The sequence below is a fragment of the Geospiza fortis genome, unplaced genomic scaffold (genome assembly GCF_000277835.1).
Source record: "Geospiza fortis unplaced genomic scaffold, GeoFor_1.0 scaffold7, whole genome shotgun sequence".
In the NCBI taxonomy this organism is placed as follows: Eukaryota; Metazoa; Chordata; class Aves; order Passeriformes; family Thraupidae; genus Geospiza; species Geospiza fortis.
Genome location: NW_005054344.1, coordinates 3211229 through 3229466, shown reverse-complemented (window position 1 = coordinate 3229466; position 18238 = coordinate 3211229). Strand labels below are relative to the sequence as shown.

General features: G+C 37.8%; 1 protein-coding gene across 1 annotated transcript in view; it reads right to left on the bottom strand.

Moving 5' to 3' along the window:
* The window catches only part of NECAB1 (N-terminal EF-hand calcium binding protein 1), a 56181-nt gene that overhangs the window by 399 nt on the left and 37544 nt on the right, over positions 1 to 18238 (bottom strand). The window contains 7 exon segments of the mRNA XM_014307787.2: positions 2453 to 2544; positions 3598 to 3675; positions 5635 to 5747; positions 7185 to 7238; positions 10982 to 11058; positions 12776 to 12888; positions 14112 to 14248. Of these exon segments, the coding sequence (XP_014163262.1) occupies positions 2453 to 2544; positions 3598 to 3675; positions 5635 to 5747; positions 7185 to 7238; positions 10982 to 11058; positions 12776 to 12888; positions 14112 to 14248 (664 nt within the window).

Genomic DNA, 18238 nt, shown 5'->3' with positions numbered 1-18238 from the left:
TTAAATCTGATGGGTTTTTTACACAACTCTAGGAATTAATAACTTTTTGTCCTCAAAAGTAAAATAATTCATGGACTTGTAAAATGTCATTCCCATAAAAAGTTCTGTAATCACCAGATTATAGGCAGTCCTGGGGTGAAACCAATTTGTATTTCTTCCCCACAACCTCTAGCCTTTGGCCTTTTGAAATGGAACCTTTTACGGAGGGGAACCACAAGATTTATGGAGAGAGATGGGAAGGAAGGAAAGGATTGGGACTGTGTCTGAGATGCCGAGTGCCCTTAGTAAAGGGGTGTTTGTAGGTTTCACGCTACACAAATTCATTAGCAGAACTTATAAATGCTTCCATTAATGGTATTTCAATGAAAATTATGGTTAAAGAAGAAACATGATGAGAAAATACTCAAGAGTCCTACCTGAATTCAGGCTATAAGCCTAGTAGTTTTTGAAACATCAATGGATGCTTCAACCCCCAAAAATGCCAATTTAACAATTTATTTCATGGGTTATAGTGTTATAAGTGTTCAGTGGTTTCCCCTTATCTTGTTTTCTTCACCCAAATGTTCTCTAGAGTCCTCAAGTCCCGATCTTGTATAAAAATGAGACATTTACTGAATGTGAACTGAATGATTTATGCCACCCTGGTAGATTGGCTGAAGCAACTGGTTGAGTTAACAGGTGTATGAGTGGTTATAATAGCTTCTGGTTCCTCTTAGCTAATGGTAAATTAATTTTCTCTGGGATAATACTAGATCAAACAGTCTTGAAAACTTTTCTTCCTGAATCATTCTTGGCCACATAAGTGCATCCTTACTAATTTTAGTTAATTGGTAAAGACTTACAGGTTGTAAACTTTGAATGAATTAGAATCAGGTTACAATTTGTAATTGATTCAGTTCTTATCTACCCAGATGTGTAAAAGAAGTTTGGAAGTTTCTCAGCTAGTGTAAATTTGTTTTTAGAATAGAGCCTGTGTTCTAACTGCAGTCAGGTTTAGGGTTTTTTCCCTTCTTATTATAAAGTGATAACTTTATGTTGTCTAAAATTCTTTTGTAAAGTGTACTGGTGGGATTGCAGCCACCATTTTTAACTTCAAGATCATTTTCTGTCTTTCAAATACAAATATGATTTGTACAGATCAGTTGTGGGAACGTCTTTCCATGAAACAGAGTTCAAATCATTGCACAGATTTCCAAGTTACAGGTAACGTATAGTATTGTACAAAGAACTGTGAATGCATTGATTTCCATTGCCCCCCCTCCTCCAGCAAGGAGTGCACAGTGAGAAATGCTGTTTCTATGGTAACTGTCTGCCAGGACAGAGTGCTGCAGACTGAAATCCTTCTTAGCAGGCAGAGTAAATGCTTTAATGAGTACTTGGAATCCAATTTCAGACACTTCCATATTTAGGCACTTAAAAATTATGTTTACATTTTATTTTATGTAAATTGCACTTTACCCATGTGTAAACTACCCTGGAACTTTGCTGGATCATGTGCAGTCTCTTGGACAGAAAGAATTTTGGAAAAAGGCTCCACTGTTTCCAAATCAAGTTTCTTTTAAATCCAGCAATATCACAGTAAGATACAAGATTTACAGAGATACTTGGTTCATTAACTTCAATCTCCGAATTCTGCAGGAGTCCCTGGCATATAATTTTGTGTCCACATCAGGCTCATGAGATCTGAAGATGTCTTGGCTGGTTTCTTTTAAGGACAAACCCCAGGTACAGGACTACATTTATTTTTCTACTAAGTGGGGTTTTATTATTTTAAATTTAGTCTGTACTCAGACACATAGGAAATTAGGGCTTCATTGTAATAGATTGTGTTCCCTAAAATAAAAAAAAAATTACTGTCCTCTCTCTGTAAAGCTGGGACTGATGCTTTCTTTGCTTCATCCTGCACCTGCACTGTGTCTTTTAACTCTTATTTCTAGGAGAAAGATGTTACACGCTCATTGGTTTGTATTAAGAATAAAAATTTGGAATATCTACCAGCCTGTTTTTTTTTTTTTTTAACATAGCAGGAAGTGTGTACAACAAGTTGGTTAGTGAATATCAATTATTGGTAAATAAGGCTCCCTTCAGTCAATATAAGTAGGAATAAATTGAAGTCCTAATCAGAAAGTATTTTTTTTCCTTGAAAATCTTAAATAGGGTCTATTTTACCATTCACAAATAGTATTGTTTATTCTAAATATTTTCTTAAATAGTGTATGTCAGTGTCACTTCACACTATGTGAAATAAAGCACTGTGGGTCTTCTTGCTGATGCATTTTATGTTTATGTGGTTAAAATAGAAATATTTGGAGTCCTTTTCTCCTCTATACTTTACCAAAGAAGATCTGAATAAGGGTGATATTATGCAGTGGTCTTGCATATGGAACACACTAATAGAACCATTCACATATAACAAGAAAAAAAACCAAAGAAGTGAAAAGTTGATATTTACCAGGGACTAACATTGTTGTGATGAGCTCTGGAGTTTCCAAGAAATCCACATTACTTCTCTGGAATGTCTTGCTGTAATTCATTTGAAGGTGGCTAAATAATTGTAAAAAATAAAAATGTAACCTTTTTTAAAGGGGCACAATTTTTTTAATGATCATAAGAAATTTCACAATTAATGCTGTACAGAGATTCTGTGCTTAAAAACTTATGGTGATAGTAGGAGGGGAGACCAGATAAGCTCTGAAGTGCCTGCAGATATATTAAACCCAAGTTTTCTTCTATGCAGCTTGCTGTCAGTCTGATGCTCATCTCTTGGTTGTGACCCAGTACAGTGTTGACATGTGTTAGCCGTGTTCTTGAGTCTTTGTGATAGGAAACCCAGTAAAACTGGGGTTTTGTTTGGGAGGAAAGCAACACAGCTGCAAGAGACTTCTCCATCTCCCTAAGAACAGGCTCTCTCTACAGATTTAGGATCACTGGGTTGGTGTATTTGAGTGCTGTAACTAAATGTAGGTAAGGACAATCCTTTTGTCTCTACTCAACTCCTTCGTCATCTGCCTGCCAGAGGCTAGAGTTTAGCTGGTAGGATGTTTAATAATTTCTATTTTGGGCCCAAAAGAGACACTCTGGGAGTCTGTTGGATGGGTTCCTGTGATGTGGATTGGGAAGTTTTGGGAGAGTTCCCCATAACTACTGATGTGTGCTGCAGGCTGGCACATCTTCTGTTCCAATAATTGTGTCTTTTTGTTTCTTCTTCCTTATCATGAAACTGGTGCTTTTGCTGTTTTCCTGGTTTTCTGTCCCTGATGAACTAACAATGCACCTGATGCTGTCTCTGATGAACTAACAATGCACCTGATGCTATATCTTTCTGTACTTGCTTTTGGACTCTTTCTGCTTTGAATAATCATCATTGTCTTTCTGGCATTTTATTTATGTTTCAGTATATTCAGGTCTTTAGCAACCAAAGTATTTTTCTGAAGTATTAATTGTGATGTATTTAGCAAAAGATCAGTTAGCAGTATTTAAAGTTATTTGTACTCAGTCTTTCCACACAATTGATTACTAAACTTTATTTATTTATAATCAAAACTTTATTTATTTCCAAAAAAAAAAAAAAAAAGCCACCACAGTCCTGACACTTACCTATTCCAGGCATTGCTGTTTTCCCAGAACTCATAAACAATGAAGTGGAAATTACTCGGAATCTTCTGTATGGAAACACTAAGAATTTCACAATAGAACTAATTTATTGAAACAAAACAAAATTATTGGACATATACCTTTTATTCCTAACTGCTTATCAGTAGGAACAAATGCAGTGATTTTTGAAAAAAAACCCCACAGAAATAATAAACTTAAAAAATGAGTGATCATAGTGATCACATACTTCAAATTATCTGAGCTTTTAAAAATAAAAACCCTTGTATATTTATTTTTATTATGTAATATTTTTATGAAAATAATTTTTCATATTGTTCCAATAGTGTAATTTATCTAAACAAATGTTAAACAGAAAATTAATCAAACAGCTGCTCAGGGAAGATCATTTAATAAGTAGAAGTTATCCCTTTGTATGAGAGATGCATCCAAGTGTCATAGAATTTAGGTGCTTTGAAAGCAAATGGAGTAAATTAAATAATGTACATATTATGGAGTAAAAAGCCATGTAGGCTGACATCTGCTGCAGATACACTTTTAAAATAATATTTTACCTACTAGTTACTTGTTCTTAAGTTATTCAAGTAACAGTTTCTCAGGAGTGAAAAATGACCCACAGAATATCTGTTGATCCTCTGCACAGAATCATTCTGCTTATTGTCCTGAGCATAAAAGCTTTATAGTGTGTACGTACTTATTCACTTGGGTACTCAAATTGGTGTTTAGATAAATAGCACAGAAAATATATATACAGATTTTCCCATGTGCCCAAGTGTGAGATTGCTGACCTCACTAATGATGTGCCTGAAAACTGGTCTCAGCTCATGCTTCATATTGTAGTCAGCAATGTTTTGTGATTTATTGTTTTTTTTCCTGCTGTATGTGAAAGTGCATGGTAAAATGACCAAAATATCAAAAGCTGTTGGAAAAAACAAGTCACTGTCAATTATAGCTACAGCAAAACCCATCGTTAGGTGGCATTACAAACTTAACAAATGCCTGTAAACTTGGGAAAGAAAGGAACTTTCTGCCACCATTTGCTAACTTGCATTCTGAAGTCATGTCACCTCTCTTCCCCAACAAATCTGCAGTCACTACAGTGTTTTGCTGGATGTTAATTTCTGGGAGGAGGCTGGGAGGACTTCTTATTGGGCTTTTTTTGCATCTCTTGGCCAACAAGAGAATTTTATTTTCCTCATCAGTCTGCCTTTACAAGTGAACCACTGCAGAAAGGTCACTCTTCTTCCAGCTTAATTTTTCTGGTCTATGTGAACACTACTGATAAAATCCTAATTGTGATAATCTCATAGCAACAAGACTCATAAATTAGGGATGTGATAGGCAATCTTTGAAGCCTTTCACTAGATGGAAGATTCTGTGTCATGTACACCTTACAAAAATATCTTTTTCATAATGGTCTGTAGTATGTATGATAGATCTCTCCACTATGGTAAATTCAGAAATTAAGTACAGTGGAAAGCCACTAAAATTTATTCTTAACCCAGCTATAATGTTTTATTAGTTCTAAAAGGAGCAAAGCAGAAACAGTTTCATTGAAAATTTTGATTTTTAGTTTTTCCAATTCTTTATTATGAATTAATATTTTACAATGACAGCCTAAAGGGAAGATTCTGAAAGCTTCCAAGCAGAGAACTGGTAAACAAGTTGATAAGTTCCTCCTTTTCCAGGTGAGCATAAATGAAGGATGTCAAATGAGTTTTCCAATAAAGAATGTCAGCCTAGAAGCTTCCAGAAGTCATGAATTGATGACCTGCAGAGCTAACAAGCCTGAAAAGATTGTTTAGCATCTTTGGGATGTACAGTCATTTTGTGATAGTACCTAAAATCTGCACATTCTCACATCTCTTTCTAGTTCTAGGTGTCTTAAAAAAGCTGTCTTACACATACACATAACCCACCAAGAAAGGTATCATAGGTTTTCTCCTCATAAATAATCTGAGTTACTAAAGAAAAAAGACTACATTTCTTCCTTCAGCCCAAGGACAATAACCCTGTACTTACCGCAAGCAGCCACCTTGAGCAGAAACAGATTCCAGGTACTGCTTCACAGCAAGATGTAATTCTTCCACTTTTTCTTCTTTCACAGACATTTGGTGCTGAACAATCATTATGTGCTGGTAAAAAATCCTGACAATATTACTGCCACAGATTCCTCTGAATTCCTTGTACTTTAAACTCAGAAAAGTCCATCATGAAACAATAAAACCCCAATCGTAGAAGAAAACCCACAAAAGTTCCCTTGAAGTTTGCAGTCCCTGTTTTAGTGATCTGGAGTGGAGAAGTAGAAATGCTCAAGCATGGCTTTTGTGTCTGGGCATGAGTGTCCACTTCAGCCTGTTGTCCTAACTCTGGAGGAGAGAGTCTTTTCAGAAGAGGGCAAAGCAAAGGCTGGTCTTTGAGATGTTCAGTAATAAAGTCAGTGTGTTTCCTTAGATGAATCTGTATGCCAGCAGGTGTGAGGTTTGGGATAAGAGAATATCCCCACAACTTGCGCTGGATGCATTGTTGCTTTTGTTAAGGTGCTTTCATAGTTTTTACCTTTTAGAGCCCTGCCCCTCACCTGACTGAGATGCCTAAGATAACCCACATTAAGTGATGAAGAGAGAGGGGGTCTTCCCTCCATCACTCTGCAGGAAAATGAACAGTCTTTATAAACAGGACTATGGAAACAGTCAGCAGCACAGAAGATCCTATCTATCCTGAATTAAAATAATTATCATTTAGCTCTTTCAAATTGTTTATTTATTGATTAATCTATTGAAGCTTGTCAACTTTACTAATGGAACGTTTAAAGCAGCACTATGTGCTTCTTAATGAGTACAACTTAATTTCTCATGCACGTTTTTGACTTGCTTATGCCTTGATTATGAATATTGTTATATCATGGATTGTAAGCAGTCTGTGTAGCAATACTGCATAATCTCATTTTAAAAAAATCTAATGCAACTCCTGTGATTAAATGATTTTTTCATGTATATTTGATTTGTATTTTCTTAGGTTCAAATTAATGAATGTTAGGTTCATGAATTTAGGAATGCTAGTATATCAATCTTGGGACATAAGCTTGTTTAACAGTAAGTTTATTTCTGGTCACAATTTTGATTTTGTAGATTGTAATGAGCACGAGATACTCTTCCATTTTACCTCATAAGATTTCCTATAGCAATTTTGGGAGGGAGGGAGGCTGTACAACAATGGTTAAAGCATGCATCCAGCATTTGGAGCAGAGAAGCTTCCACCCCATAAACATTGCTGCCAAATTTGATAAATCTTACTAATTTTTCTTCTTATGTGTGTTATGGTTTTGGCTCACTCTATCCTTTAAAAGCAATGTAAAAAGTTAATATAAAAGTCCACATATTCTAAATTTCTGTTGTTCATATTCTAAATTTTTTGCAGAGTGTGTTCTGCTAACTAAAAGGGATTCTTATCCCTGGAAAAAGTGAGGATAAAGATTTTTTAAATTATTTTTTAACAAAAGAGACCAGGTGTGGTCTCAATGCCCGCTGCTTAAAATAAATGTCAAAATCATTGTCTTGAACAGTACTTACAGATCTTGCATTTTCTTCCAAAACTTCCTCTTCAAGTGCCTCAAGCTTTAGGTCCTTTGAGGCAACTGAAAAGAAAATAGAAATTGTAAGAAGAGTCAATAATACAGGTGTATTCTGCTCTTACATTTTATACAAACAATTCCAATAACTAGATTCTGTTCTGCCTCAAGAAGGTAAATCCCTTCTTTATTAGTTCTAATTCAAACTCAAGTTTTACATGATCCTGCATGCCTTAGTGGTTAATTCCAGCCCAGGCTGTCTTGTAAAGTTTTATTTATAGTGCTTGGCAGGTGATTTTTCATTTTAACAAACCTGCTTGTTCCCAAATGTATGTTGGACTTAATTGAGAAAAGACAGACATCCTCTCAAATTGTCTCATGGACTGTGGAGATGAGCAAAAACGGCAATTTGAAATGAACTATCAGTTACTGTCGTGCAATCATGAAATTTTACACAGAAAAAACTTCCCTGCAGGGACTCTGTGGTTGCAAGGGGCTGTTTTCTAGCATTGAAAGAGATGTGCATGATGGTCCAAGTCAGGTCTCTGAACCTATGCTCAGCCCTTGCTGTGAAAATGTGCTGGGCAGCAGCAAAGAGATGTGTCTGTGAGTACACCTGGTATCCAAACTGGATGTGCACTTCAGGAATCAGTGATTCACACAAACACCAACCTGTAACACATACAAAATCATCCTTTACTTGCCAGGCACATGCAGTACCTCCTAACCCAGTGCCATTATGATATTCTGAAAAATACCCATGTGCCTGAGAAAAAAAACAGATTGATTTGCAATAAGCAGCTGGAGCAAAACATGCTCTGTTAGTGGTGCTTCACGTCTCACTGAACACAGTTCTTGTGCAACAAAGAGAAAAATCTTCTTCCACTCCCAGCGTGGGTGAGGATTGATTAACCTCAGGTAGCAGCTGTTCTGCCAGCACAGATGCTGTACTTGCTGAAATCCAACAAGAGATGTGCAGGTAGAATTCAAATGAGCAGAGCACCTCCACCAGCAGCAGGTGGCAGAGCAAGGCAGGAGTGAAGTGTTCAGAAGCTGCTGTGTAGTTGAAGTAATGAAATGTGTGCGGGAAGGGAAAGACAGCCGGCTTTATTGTCAGTGCAGACACTTTGGATAAAAAAAATGAGGGAAAGAAAGTGTATTCCTGAAGTGAAAGTTCAGTTTTACTGCCTTTTTTTTTGGTCAGGAAACATATGGAAAAAGAGAGGAAAGGAATGACTCCAGGAAGTACTGCAAAGTTTCTCTAAATGTAGCAAGAAAATAATTGTTTTCTTTGCCAGTATATGTAAATAAGACCTGGAAATAAAAAATTGATGCAGCTCAGAGGCTTTAAAATGCCTTTGCAATCCTACCTCACCTCAGCTGAGAAGTGGTGGCTTCTGAAATTGCCTTTTAGAATGATTGTGCAATCCTTTCTTATCTTTTTCAGGGCAAAATCAAAAAGAGGGGTTTCAGTCTGACAGGTAGCTGCTATTTAATGCCTCTCCCAGTCAGACATGGCTGTGAGAGACAAATTCAAGTAGATGCAAAATTAGACAAAGGTGAATATAGATAGGTTGTCTACTGGAAAAATTAGACTTATGTAATTGCTATGTTTTATTAATCAACTTTTATATTGACAAGGAGGTAATTATGGGAGGTTTATGCCCTGCCACTGCTTCCCTTTGGCACAAGCTCCTTTTCAGACTCAGGTTCTCTGTCATTTGTCTGTAAAAAAATTGATAATTTTTTAACACCCTTGTTATAAGTTCATTTACCACAAAATGTTTGGCTGCTTTCTGTAACATTTGAACTGCATTATTGCTGAATGCCACGCTTATTTCTTTTTAAAGTAACACTGTTGTAAATGGGTTTTTTTTGGCATCAGTCCATGTCAGGCGGCAATTGTGGCAGGGCAGTGAGCTGCTGTTTCCAAAGCCAAGTGGAGAGTAAAGCCAGACTTACCTTTCATGGTGGACTTTGACATTTCAAAATCCAATTTATATCTATTCAGAAAAAGATCAAGTTGCTACTAAAATGTCATTAATGTGGCAACTGCTGTGTAATTGCCTTTCCCGTGCAGAAATGGCGTCCGGGAGGAAGTGTTTGGAGAGAGGCTCACGGGTATTCCCTGGCCAGAGCTTACTGCACTGAGCAGACCACGAGGAGCTGCAGAGCATGGCAAGGAGCAGAGGGAGAAGCTGACAGAAGTCATGGACAGCGCCACAAGGAATGGCCACATTTCTCAGCTGGTTAAGGAGAAGTGATGTGAGAGACTGTCAGACTACAGGGATAACCAAAGGGAATACTGGGCTCCTTTTGGAGCAAGGCCAGCAGTGCTGGGGGTGGCCACATGCAGCTAATTAGTAATTAGGCTGAGATAACAGAAACACCAAACTGGGACCAAAGGGGAAAGGTAATTAGGGGAATTTTTTCCATTTGGGAGGGAGGAATGGCAGAGAAAGGTCAGTGTGCTTCTCTTGCTGAGGCCTGCGCCAAGCCACCACCATTTATTGGGGTTTTTTGTTAAAACCCCTACTTAACTATTTTCAGTGTGTGTAACTCTACTGAACTGAAGCTGGACTAGTGTTGATTAACAGGAGGCATTCTTCTGTCTTGACCCAAGGTCTGAGCCAGTGCCTGGGAAAGGGGTATGGGTCCAGCCACAAATACTAGATGACAGTATTCACGGGGAAATATCCCAATCAGCTAGAAAGAAAGAACAGGATCAGGCTGTTTCATGTCCCTGTGAGTGCTGCCTGTGTGGGTGCTGGTGAAGAGACCCATGCCAATGTCTTTGGAGTGCAGGCACAGTCTCACTGCTGGTGAGCACTGACCTGTGGGGAGGAAAGCATTAGCTGCACTGGCACTGGAGCTACTCCCGGGTCTGAGAGCACAACTCAAAACCTCACCTCTAGTGAACAAGGAGGAAGAAACACCCTGGGTCCCAAAATCCACTGAACTCAGCCACTCCCCTAGTGTGTGGCTGAAATTGTCTGTCCTTCAATAGGGAAATTTAATGCAGGGAGAAACTCAGGAATTTATAACCTTACTTCTTCCTCTGCTGTTCTTTCTTCTCAAAATAAAAAAGAAAAAAAGAAATCATCACACACAGATTTTAAGACAAGTTTTGAACACCAGAGTAACAATCAAGTCAGAATAATAATGAAGAATAGATATTTTCTGTACTGACAGATGTGGCTCAGGATTTTACAAGCACTAGGAAGCCCTGGCATTTTGATCAGATGGGTGATTTGTCAGACTCCTGGAGGGCTCTGCTTTGGTGTGGGGACCACTGGTGGTTTCTGGGCTCTGAGGGCTGCTGCAGCCAGCTCCCAGAAAGATTTGCATCAGATTTTGGTTGAACTGTACTGACAAGGAAAGCAGTTTAATCTTTATAAATGAGTATTCTCTGATGGGAAAGGAGGAAACAAAACTTTCTATCAAGCTTTCATGAAAAAGTTTAGAGAGGAAGAAGAAAATGTCAGATCCTAAAAGAGGAAACTTGTAGCATGCTCCCCCAAACAAGCACTACTGAATACATTAACATTCTCCAGTCACAGAATAATAGAATTTTTCACATCTTTGTGAAAAGTTCAATCTGTGATGATGGGAGGGGGAAAGGGAAGCATGGAAAAACAATGTCATGAATAGGAAAGACTAAGGTGGAAGAAAAATGTAGGCATTTAATGAGTGTTAGCTCTCTTAGGTAATGTTGTGACTGGGGCATTGAAAACATTTGTGGTTTAAGGATTAATTTACTGAAAGTGAGAGAAGAAACAGGTGAAAAAGCCTGCACACCTTCTTTTCCAGTCTATCAATTATCTTCTGGAGTCTGTTTATCTGGATCACCCATTGGCTGTCTTCTTCAATCCAACCTTTGAAAAAAAGATAAACCTTTATAAAAAGTTGCTAAGTTGCTCGGTGATAGTGTATTCCTGTATTTTATAAAAAAAATATCCCTGCAAAATTTTTGGCTTTTCAAAGATTGTGCTGCAACTAGTTCAATGTTCATTTAGGTGGAACTAAAGGAAAACATGATTTGACTCAATGAATTATTTTCTTTCTTTTTAAGATTCAATAGAAATCCAAGACAGAATGAAAACTACCTTATAGATTAATGCCAGTGCTTTTGAAATAATGCTGGTAACAGAAGAAAGTTCTCCATCTCCACTGCAGGTGTACTCCTGTCTGTGTAGTGACCTGCATAGAATCATAGAATGGTTTGTGTTGAAAGGGACTACAAAGATCGTCAAATTTCAACTCCCCTGCCACAGGCAGGGAACCTTCCACTAGATCAGATTGCTCAGTGCCCCATCCAACCCATTCTGATGTCATATAGCAAGGTTGGAGCTAGACAATCCTGTTCTAGACAGCCACAAGCTTCTGGGCTATGAAGGTGGTGAAGGGTCTTGAGGGGAAGCCATAAAAGGAGCAGCTGAGGTCCCTTGGCTCGTTCAGTCTGGAGAAGAGGAGACTGAGGGGAGACCTCATCACAGTCTGCAACTTCCTCGTGAGGGGAAGAGGAGAGACAGGTACCCATCTCTTCTCTCTGGTGAGAGTGACAAGTGACAGAGAATGGCATCCAGCTGTGTCAAGGGAGAATTAAGCTGGATATCAGGAAAAGGTTCTTCACCCAGAGGGTGGCTGGGCCCTGGATCAGGCTCCCCAGAGTAGTGGTCACAGCACCAAGAGTTCAAGACAGCTGTCAGCTATTAGTAGAGCTGTGGAGGAAAATGTTAGCTCTTTAAGATTACACCAATACAGTAAGTGGATTTGGTAGAGCTTGCATTTGTTTGGGCTCCTTCTGAATCAGGAGTGCAGCCACAAGGCTCTGTGACCTTCCCTCATAGGAACACCAGATCACCAGAGACCAGACATCATCCTGCATCACTGCTCTCAAAGAACAGCATCATTTGGTGAGTGGCAGGGAGTGAGTCATGAATGTGAGTGGCTGAAAGGTCCTCAGCAGAGAGTTTAAAAGGATGAAGTCAGCTCAGGGTCAAGAAGTGAGACAGACCCACTGTATAGTTTGTTGTTTCAGTCATCTTCATGCCTTGATTCTGGGACATGTAACTAAGCACAGAGATTTCTTCACTGCAGCCTCATGCTTAACGTCACTGCTTCCAAAGAATCCCATTTACCAAAGTACTCCATCATTTTCCAAAGCAGAAATGCTGCTGCAGACTTTTTTTTCTTTTGTGTTATCTTAAATGAAATATTCTTTTCCTTCTGGTTTTGTATTTTCCCTTTCTGTTTATTATTTATTCCCCTCAGCTGAGATGCGAGTCATGGCAGAGAACTTGGTTGCATATAAGTCACACCTTCACCTTTTCATTCATATCTTCAAGCAATACAAATGACCAAAAAAATGTTCAATCAATCCAAAACACACAGTTTGGTCCACAATTAAGTTTTTATCTTTTATAATTTCAGATCTATGGACACGCATTAATTTTCCTCAGTTTTCAGTTTGAAATTGTCTTCTGTCAGTGAAGTATCTTAGTTACATGTCTAAATTAAATTTTTGAGATGAAGATATGTGTTTATTTTTCTGTGTATGTGTCTATATGTTTAAAATGTGAAATACCATACCTGTGCTAGAATAAGTGTTATTTGATGACAGGCTGTTGTTCCTCTGAAGCCTTTGAGCTGAGCGTTTTCCTGGCCACTGAACTGAGAGCACCTCTGCTTTTGTTGGATCTTTTCTGCACAGAAACACAGGAGACTTCTTAAGAAAAAATATGTGGGAGAGCTCTTCTCTCTCTGTTCTCAAAAAGTGCGCTTCTATGTTCCCTTTTGAATTAAATAAAAAGAAATACCTATTGAGAACACTGAATTACTTTCTGGATTTTCACTATAACTTATTAGTTTTGATTAGGTCATTAAAGAAAATAAAAGAAAAAAGAAGAGAGTTAAGCTGGCATAAACCTAAATCTTTGAGGGAGACAAATTTCAAGGTCAGTATCTGTGCATGCTGTGATTCTGACCTGACCTAAGTAATCAGTCATAGTTTCTTCATTCACAGGAGTTTTGTAGCATCACTGCAGAGGAACTGGCATGAATAGAGGTGCACAGACACTGTGCATGCTCGGTGCACCCTCAGACGTTCAAAACCTGATTGATTCCTACAGTCAAGAGGCTGGCATAAAACCAGGTATTACTCCTGTACTTCAGGGGATCTCAAACCCAACAGCAAAACAAACAAGAAAATTACATTTCCAACAGAAAAAAAATTACATTTCCAACAGAAAGGTCTTAAGATCTTCTTTGTCCATAAAATACAACAGTTTGTGTTTTGCTTTCCCTATCATCTTTAACAATAGCATACTAAGGAAAAATTTCCATATAACCAAGTAACTTTTCAAAAATACTTTGACCCTTGATTCTACAAACCCTCATTACAGAGATCAAGCTAAAACTCTTGGAGGGATGAAGGCTACCCAGGTGATTGAGAGTTTATAGAGCTAGAAGTTAACCAAGAATATGGCCATATATTCTAGGAAGAAGCTGTGACAAGTGAAAGCCTGGCTATTTTCTTCCTTTACCATTTTTGCATTGTGCATCAAAAAAAAAGATAAATTATAAAGCTGGAAAAAACAAACAATCAGTCATCTTGGTAATTTCAGAGCTCTTTATATTGCAGTGGTTTGGTTTCTACATTTGATATTAAACTGTCCAGGGATTTAAAAATAAGTCAGCAGAACCTAGCAGGTACCTATATTATTGTCCTACAGGCAGCCCCACATCAGATACATTCAATTTCAGGAAAACTCCTATTAGTGGGTTCCCATAGGGAGTAAAAAGTGTATCTCTATTTCTCCTGTTATTCCCTATATCAGATTTCCAGGTGAAATGTAAAGCAGTTGTGGAGGTTCGCTGTGACCTCACTCCTGACCCCTTCCCTGCAGCTGAAGAGGGCTTTGCTCACCTCTCCTGCCAGCTCTGCTCCTCTGTGCTTTCCATGGCACACTCCAGGGAGCTCTGCAGGGACTGCAGCTGGTTCAGGGTCTCCTTCAAAAGAAAGCGAGTCACAAACTCCTCCAACCTGGAAGCCTCCTGAGAGTCCTAAGGATTAAATGAAAAAAAAAACCAAAACCAAAAAGTTAGGCTTTGCCTTCTAAGTTAGAAATACATGAAGGAAGGTTCAGACTTCATTCAGGAAGGAAGCGGCTTGGATGTTTCCATGTTTATAAATGTAAACCACACAAACAACCTTTGCTGATGGACAAAAAGCCCTCTGAATTTCCAGGTGTAGGCACAACTCCCACTCAGACTGAGAGGCTCAAGTACACAGTGACACAAAAGTTTTTACTCAAAAAGACCAATTTCTTTAAATCCTTAACTCCAGTTGATGGCAGCACCACATTACTTCTGAAATGTAGAAAAGCCAAAGTAAGACTGACAAGAGCAGAACTGAATTTAAAGTTTTAATTCAGATCCACTCCTGTGAAAAGATGTTTCTCAAGCCCACTGGCCTGTCTCAGACATTGATTATGGGAATAGTCTTTGAGCAGAGCACATGCTTAAGACACTCCCCTGAAAAATCCCACCAGCAGCTGGCTGAAGGGCTGTGTGAGAGAGGCTGCCTTCTGAATTTAACACTCTTTGACTGATTTTTGTTCCTTTAATTTGTTTAATTATTTTTGAAACAATATATCTGTATATTTTGCAATTTCAAAAAATGTATCTAAATGTAATTTAAACTAGAGTTTGGTTATTATAAAAGTTTGCACCTATGCTTAGCAATTTGTAGTGGTTCTGAGAATAATGACGTTTCAAATTTATTATATGTATCAAAAATATTTATGCTTTTTTTTTTTTGTGCAGATAACTTCAGAAATCAGTTTTTATGTCTGTTGTCTCCCTGGCCCAATAAATCATATTTCCATGGCTGGGGTCAAATTTGGTGTTTCTGGCAAGCCCAAATCTGCAAAAAAACACTGTTCCCTTCCAACCATGCCCACTATGTGATTCTGTAATTTGGTAGTTCTGCAGTAATATGTAGGTAATGCTTTGTGAGGGGGCCACCTTTACAATAATATGAACACCCTCTTTATTTTTTTTCTCATTAATAAATGTAACAGAGAGGATAGAAGTGACCCCTAGAGCCTCTACTTACTGTGTTGAGGTCACATCGGGAACAGAGATAGAAAATAGATTTACATGTCTTATGCTCTGAATGAATTTGTTGGCTCCTCACTCAGCTGATCTTGAAAACCTTTGGGCAATTCCATTTAAAACTTTTTCATAAAATATGAGGAGCCTTCAACGAGAAATTTCTTTAGTCACCACATCTGAAGAGAGATGGTGGTCCCCCACCTCCAAACTTTAAAGAAGACCTGTCACTTCAGTGGTGTTGCCTCCTACACTATCTGAGAACCCATTTGAGTATTTTTGATATTCTTAAGGTATTCCATGTTCTTTCCAATGTGAATTACAGCTGAAATGCCTTTCTGATTTTTAGATTTCTCTTAGAATTTTTCCATGTATGTGTTTGCAATCAGAACACAAATAGAAGATGTTTAGAAATTCGAATGTGAAATGAAAGATTGTCAGATAATAGCTTTAAAAGCATTTTGCTCTTAAATGAGAGCAATCTTTTCACAATATCTGTTGTTAAATTAGTTCTTGTTGGAAGACTTCTGCTACAGAAATCTCAGGTGTTAAACCACCCATGAATTATCAGAAGTTACTTATGTAGCCAGAAGCTTCACGGTCTTCTACATTAACTTATTCTGTCTTCAGACTAATCAGCTGTGAGTCACTTTCCAACAAATAATTTTTCATTTATACAGTTTTAAAATAGATGCTCATGAGAGATTGTCAGTCTACCTGAAGGACTCACACCAGTCTATAATAATGTTTATGGCAACCTTTCTATGATTAATCTTTTTGTGCAAAAGAAAGCTGCTATTTCATTCTTCTTCTAAACGGTCTCCATTGTAATTGATTTAAAACTTCAGTGAACTGGAGAGATCATTTAATTTCCAAAAATTTTGATTTTCTGGCATATTAGAACAACATGTGTGAATCTCTGCAGCATGGACAGATAATTGAAACCTTTCAGTGGAAATCCAAAGTATACTTTCATTTGTTTTTCAGCTTTTGCCATTGCTCTTGGAAATAAGTGAAGAAATCACCCCAGAACTGACTATTTCTCATAAGTTTTTGAATTGTGTTTTAAAATTCTGGGCATTCAGAAAGTAAATGTTGCAAATATGTCAATATTGCTTCCTGATGATACTCATGGTAAGTCTGATACAGGCATGCTGAATTACAACCTAAATGTACATCAGTATTGTTTAATTTTGAAAACTGTTCAGGTGGGCTCTCACAGATATGGGGATCATATAAACATTAGTTATGTAATACTTGCTGCTGTCTGAAGTTTCTGCTTTCTAAATCATTGAGAAAAAAAAATACCTAGAAAAGATTTCCGGCATCTTAAAGTTAGTAAGTTTTTTTTTCATTAGAACTACTCCAAGTTTGTGCATTGCACTGGGATTTTGTGGCTCCAGCTCTCTTCACAGAGAGCAGCAGGCACATGTTTCCCAAGGATTTTTCCTAGGGAAGTTAGTGAGAAGCTCAGAGAAGAAGAGAAAACAATTCTTATCTATATTCACTGCTCCTGTTGTTTTGCACGTGTGGAATGTGTTATGGAGATTGTTTACCCAAAGTGATTTGGTTATTGGACACCAGTGAAGGTTGTTTTGATTCCCTGGCCAATTGGGTCAAAACTGTGTCCTGGCTGTCTACAGACAGTCACAGGCTTTTCTTTAATATCTTTTTAGTCTAGTATCTCTTTAGTATGTAATTAAGTATAGTATTACTGTAATATAGTATAGCTAATAAAGCAATTGTTCAGCCTTCTGATTCATGGAGTCAGAGCACATTATTCCCCGGCTGGGGGATTGCCTGTTTCTGCTATAGGATTTATTCTTTTTTTCTTTATATTCCTGTCCCATAACTTCTATATTTAAGGCTTCCCTATGAAAAAGGTCCTTGTGATATTTAGCTATGTCTTAGAGTTACCTTATGAGATTTACAGAGCTATTTTTGAAGATGGGAAAGGTAGGCAGGATGCTAACATCATCTTTGATAATCTTTAGAATTATCAAAGACCCTCTCCTTACCCAAGTATTAGTGCTTACAACTATTCTATGTGGAATTACTTAACTCTCTTAATGCACATAGTTGAGCAAATAATTACAAATTATTTACTGTTTTCTTTGAAGAATTCATGAGTCAAGAAATTCTGAGAATTCTGAACTCACAGCAATGTTGGGCAGCTTCAACTCCTGCCTAGTGAAAAATAGCTACTACCTGTCTTTCTAAAATTCTTGAAAGATCACAGAAGAAGGTATTCAGGATATATAAATGATTGGAATAATTGTAATTTAAGTCATGGAGGGAAAAAGATTGTCCATTACAATTCAATTTAAACCTCAAGCCCAGCTCTCAGCACTGAGGAATTAGTAGCCATGCTTTGGTATCATTTCACCACTCCATTTCCTTTGAAAATTACCTTATTTTGTGTTTTACTACAGGCACACTGGTACAACATTTTTGTATCAATTTATTAAGTTTATCTTAAGGTAAAATCAGTTCAACTGGCATGCCCAGCATTTGTGCTACCAGTGCATCGTGGCGCCAATCAGTAACGGGACACCATGGATGGTGTCTGAACATAAACCAGGAAAATGTCCCATTTCTTGAATTTCATTAGCTGTAAGTTACTGTTCATTAGCATACACATTACACTGAACCACAGTCTGGGCAGTCCAGATGAAATAAGTCTGTGTTAACATATTGTTCTGCTTGTTAGTTTTACTGAGTGTGAATGAATGAGGGTAATTTTCCACATTTTCCTCATCAAGAGGCAACTGTGACCTTTGCAAGCAGCAAAGATTTGTTTAATGAAACTGAAAATGCACATAATTAGTGATTTTAGTGTGGAAAATGTGACTGTGGTCTTTAAAAGTGTCTAAAGGCCATATTGAAAAGTGCAGAAGAGGTTCTCGTTTTACAAAGGCAGAGGAGGCAGGGTTTAGGAAT